We start from the raw sequence: 5,000 nt of genomic DNA, 5'->3' as shown, positions 1-5,000 counted from the left end.
CCTGTGGTTCTAAGTGGACAATAACCTAGTAAAAGAACATCTACTTCTTACCGAAAACACTACATACAATCTACGAGTAGCCTACGCAGCTTTCCATCCCCTGCTATCAATGACCCACGTGTCAGTGTCACAAACTGTTTCAATGTTGCAGGAACCCATTGGACCGGGTGAGTTCTACGAGCATAGGTTGGCAGAATGCGCAATCTTTTACAATAACAACAATGACACCCTGATCGAATACTTCAATTGTTTCATGACTGAGGAACATTTCCCAGAGGCTCCCATCGATGGAAAGCATGTAAGTTCTAACCTTCGTTTACAAAGTGTAAAGACATCTTGTGTATGTGTGTTTTTTTTTTTTTATTGTTAATTTAGACGACATGATTTAGAACCAACCTGCTAAATCACCTAGTGTGACTTGAGGTGCTGCCAAATAGATTATGTTAATCAAAAATTTCTTATTAAAACTGAAGCATACGTGGAAAAATTAAGCATATCTCTCTCTCTCTCTCTCTCTCTCTCTCTCTCTCTCTCTCTCTCTCTCTCTCTCTCTCTCTCTCTCTCGTAGTGCGCAGAAAGTGTGGGGATTGACTGGTCCGTCCTCGAAGGGTGTTACTTATCTGAAGAAGGAGAAGAGCTCCTGATAAAGGCCGGTGTAAAATACCACAGCATGAAGCCACCAATAAGTCTTTACCCTGAGTACTACCTCAACGGCGTAAGTTAAACAACATGATAACTTTATCGATAATATAATGACAAATATTTTTTCTTCTAGCCCTGACAGCTCGGGATCCTCATATCCCCCCAAGAAAAGTTCCAAATTAGATCAAATTTCAAGAAATGGAATTCTTAGTCACAATGTGAAGACAACATAAAAAGATTTATTTCTTTTTCGCCACAGCATCCAAGAGTACAGGCCTATGCACATCTTTTGGAATACGTCTGCGAAGCGTATACTGGCACACCCCCTCCAGCGTGTGAAACCCCACCGTCTCTTTTCCGCCAGTAAGGAATAGGGTAAACAATCGTCTGACAAGAGGAGTTGGATTAAATAAGATATGCATTAACTAAATTGGTTTTCTTAATATCATCCTTGTAAAAACTGATATATCGTCATCAGCCGTTACTAGTCCTCTGAAGAACTAAGGCCTCAAACATGTCCTTTCATTCCCATCTGTTTACGCTATGGTCTTTCTATGCCAGTCCATACTCGTAAAACTTTCTTAGTTATTCAGTCCATCGTCTTCTTTTTCTTCCCATGCTTCCTTTCAATCTATAGGTACCCATTCTGTTATTCATAATGTCCATCGCTTATCTGTCATTCTTGTTATTTATCCCGCTCATGTCCATTTTTTTTCTTACATGTTAGAACATCCCCCTATTTTAGTTTGCTCTCATATCCATGTTGCTCTTTTTCTGTCTCTTAGTGTTAATCCCATCATTGTTCGTTCCATCGCTCTTTGAGTTGTGACTAGTTTATGTTCTAAGGCTTTAGTAAGGCTCCAAATTTCTGATGTTTAACACTGATAGGACTATCTGATTAAATACATTTTTTAGAGTAAGTGGCCTTTTTCTTTTCATAATTTCATTTTGTTTGCCGTAAGCTCTCCATCACATGTTTGTCCTTCTTTTAATTTTGGTCTCATGTCCCAAGGAAACACTTACCTATGTCCTAATTACGTATATTCATCAACAATCTCCAGAGGTTCGTCCATAACATTTGTCTGCATTTTCATTAAACATTATTTTAGTTTTACTCATATTCACTTTTAGTCCTACATTTCTGCTTTCTCTGTTAAAATCTATCATCTTTTGTAATTCTTCCCATGATTCACAAAGTAGAACTATGTCATCTGCAAATCTTAAGTTTTTAGGATATTCTCCATTAATGTTAATTCCTACATTTTCCGAATCTAGATTCTTAAAATCTTCTTTTAGGCATGCTGTGAATAATTTAGGAGATATGGGGCCTCCCTGTTTAACTTTTTTTTCTCAAGTAGAATTTACTCACTATCTTTATATAGTTTTAGGATTAATGTACTTTTCATAAAGATATAGAGAACATAAGTTTCGTCTATTCCTTGTCTTTGAAGGGCTTTCATTACTGCGGAGCTTTTGACAGAATCAAAAGCTTCCTCATAGTATATAATTGACGTGCACGGTGGTCTGTCATACTCTTTATATATCATCATCAGCCACAAGTATGCTAGTGCAGGACAAAGGCCTCAGACATGTCATTCCACTCCCGTCTGTTTATGATCTTTCTCTGCACCCTATACCAGCAAATTTTCTTATAATGAATTCTAGTGTGAGAATGGAAACGGTTGATTTGCTTAGGTACTTGAGTACATATTTAACAGACAATGTTAGAGTCTAAAAACTAACGTAGGAGAAGGAGAAGGCATAAAAAGGTTTGGATAGATGGCGTAAAAGATACCACCACCTATTAATGATGAGAACAGTAAGGAATTGGTCAATAGTCATTTGTCATCTGTGTCTCCTCTACACAAAGAAATGGGTATACTAATATGAGTGCAGCAGCCTTTGAAGCAAACTATACTCAACGCAATGAAAATGGGTTGATAAGGGAGGACACATTGTTTTAAACGGACTCCCGCAGTTTACCACATCTCCGCTGATCATCGGCTTGCCTTCTTTCTCCAATTCCTTACACTTTGTCTCAGTCTTTCTTTCTCTATCTCCATTTCTATATAAATTGGTGTATTCCCGAAAGTGTATCCAAAATTATTCAACTTTTGTTTCACACCACCATTGAGGTAAAATTCCAGGTGTATTTCCTGTATAAAGGAGTATATGAGCGGGATCCCTTCCCAAGCTCATATACCAGACGCTACCACTCCAACTGTGACACGCACATGAACTCAATGGATCATTCCCCTGCTTCAAGCTCGCCATATAGCCACTTTCATAGCTAAGCTACGGCAGTTATCTACAGCGTGAACAGGTAGTTCTTGGAGAAAAAAGGCAGCGTAAAATTGTTTTGAAAGGACAAGAATTTATATAAAAACAGAGAGTAGACTGTGGTCTGTGGAGACATGGCATCATTAAGGGGAATCCATTTCAAACCAGGTGCCTTCTCCTATCGGCCATTTCTCGCTGCACTGAGTATGGCATGATTTTTTACAAAGGAAATTAAAGAAAAGCGACAAATAAAATCTTAATATATATCACATTCTTTATTATTTCTTTCAGAACATATTCGTATACCACATGAGATAAATAAGATCACAAATATCTTTTCTAATAACATAAACAAGCTTATGACTATTCCCTCCTCCCCATCCCTGATTATGATAATCAGCTGATCCACTGAAGATGAGGTAAACATGAAGAAAAGAGAAGAAACAAATAAATAAACTTAGATGGAAAAGTGGTCAGCCGACAGCAATGTGAGACTCTGACTATAATCTGAAAAGAAAGAAGAGTAGATTTTAGAAAAATGAAAATATTAAGCCTAGATGATCCAAGTATTATCAGATTTTTATCAAATATAAAAAAAATATTTCTGCACTGAAACCGTATTAAATTATCATTATTGTAAAAATAGTTCTTTGTCGTGAGGGTGTGCGGAAAGAGAAAGAAGTGTCTAAGTGTTAAATTTACACACACAAATACATGAAACACATAGGCCATTGCATACCTTGCAGATTCTCTTGAACACCTACCAGTTGGAACACCGCCCATTAGACGCCAGTTCGATCGATGGGTCTTCCTCGCACTTGGCAACGTTCAGTAAGCAGCGGTTAGAATACGTTTTTCCGTTCGTGCCGCACACAGGCTTGTAGTGCTTCGGACAACCTTGAGGACATTGGACTGTAAAGACGTTGTAATAATGCATTATTAGGTGTTCGTTTACCCCTCTGTCAATAATGCAATTATTAATGCAATATTTGCTTGTTCATTTCACACATTTTTCATTTAGAAAATCGAATAATTTGCAATTTTTTTGCAAGTTGAACATACAGTACAATAGTAAAAAATACTTTGCAACTGAATATTTTTTAGAAAAAAAAAAAAACATGTCTTAGAAATAGATAGATATGTCTTAGATTAAAGTACTCTTGTTTGAGGGTACATTCAGGCACACCATTTTACATGTTTCCTTATTCCATTTCCTCACTAGGCTATTTTTCCTATTGGCACCCTTGTGCTTATAGCATCTTGTTTTTCAAACTAGGGATGTAGCTTAATCAATAATAATAATAATAATAATAATAATAATAATAATAATAATAATAATAATAATAATAATAATAATAATAATAGAGAGATCGAGTGCCTACCACACGGTCCAGCGTAATCCAACTGGATGGATGGGTTCTTGCACGTAGTCATGAGAAGCACACAGTCGTTGCTGTAAGTTTTCCCGTCTGTGCCACAAACAGGCTCCAAATGACGGTTGCACTTCTCGGGGCACTCAATTTTGGGAGCTGGAATAATAACAATGATTATTAGCAATAATAATACACATACTGGAAAGACAACTGAGATCATGAATGTCATTATAAGACTAATAAATACAGGAGTTAGATGTTATTTTGTATATAGAATAAGTTGATGCATTTAATTTTGTGCAAAGAAAAACTTAAAATCGAAGATAATCCTCTCAGTCCTTGATGATGGATTACAACGAACAGTTCTCTCTCTCTCTCTCTCTCTCTCTCCTCTCTCTCTCTCTCTCTCTCTCTCTCTCTCTCTCTCTCTCGTGGCAACTACTTTTTCTGGCTCGGTCTATCTGCCTCACTAGGTGTACTCATTGACCTTCACACGCTTCTATATCATTATATACAGTATAGTTGGTTCTGCTACTATACAGTGTAAGTCTTTCTCTCAGTTAAGGTCTAAGCAGTCTAGTCTCAGTCCCTATCTTCAAACAACAGCCCAAGTCGAATCTACTCAATTAATTGTTGGCCAAATAAAAATTCAACAAAGACGTTTTCGTCTTCTCGGGATTCTATCGTTCTTTAATTTCCCCGATT

At 37.0% G+C, this 5,000-nt stretch overlaps 2 protein-coding genes across 3 annotated transcripts in view; one reads left to right on the top strand and one right to left on the bottom strand.

Annotated features, from left to right (window-relative positions):
* LOC137623250 (uncharacterized) overlaps positions 1–1,072 on the top strand; it is a 4,921-nt gene extending 3,849 nt beyond the window's left edge. The window contains exons 4-6 of the mRNA XM_068353997.1: positions 152–298; positions 569–715; positions 902–1,072. Of these exons, the coding sequence (XP_068210098.1) occupies positions 152–298; positions 569–715; positions 902–1,009 (402 nt within the window). The 3' untranslated portion in view covers positions 1,010–1,072. The remainder of the gene's footprint in view (positions 1–151; positions 299–568; positions 716–901) is intronic.
* Positions 1,073–3,171: 2,099 nt separating this feature from the next.
* The window catches only part of LOC137623251 (four-domain proteases inhibitor-like), a 5,626-nt gene continuing 3,797 nt past the window's right edge, over positions 3,172–5,000 (bottom strand). Inside the window, exons 4-6 of one of the 2 annotated variants that reach the window (XM_068353998.1) lie at positions 4,305–4,451; positions 3,662–3,834; positions 3,172–3,429 (exon numbers count right to left, since the gene is read on the bottom strand). In XM_068353998.1, the coding sequence (XP_068210099.1) occupies positions 3,683–3,834; positions 4,305–4,451 (299 nt within the window). In that variant the 3' untranslated portion in view covers positions 3,172–3,429; positions 3,662–3,682. The remainder of the gene's footprint in view (positions 3,430–3,661; positions 3,835–4,304; positions 4,452–5,000) is intronic. The other variant, XM_068353999.1, reaches the window with a different exon arrangement.

This window comes from Palaemon carinicauda, chromosome 30 (genome assembly GCF_036898095.1).
Source record: "Palaemon carinicauda isolate YSFRI2023 chromosome 30, ASM3689809v2, whole genome shotgun sequence".
Lineage (NCBI taxonomy): Eukaryota > Metazoa > Arthropoda > Malacostraca > Decapoda > Palaemonidae > Palaemon > Palaemon carinicauda.
The sequence above is the reverse complement of the archived record's forward strand: the minus strand, read 5'-3'. Positions and strand labels throughout refer to the sequence as shown.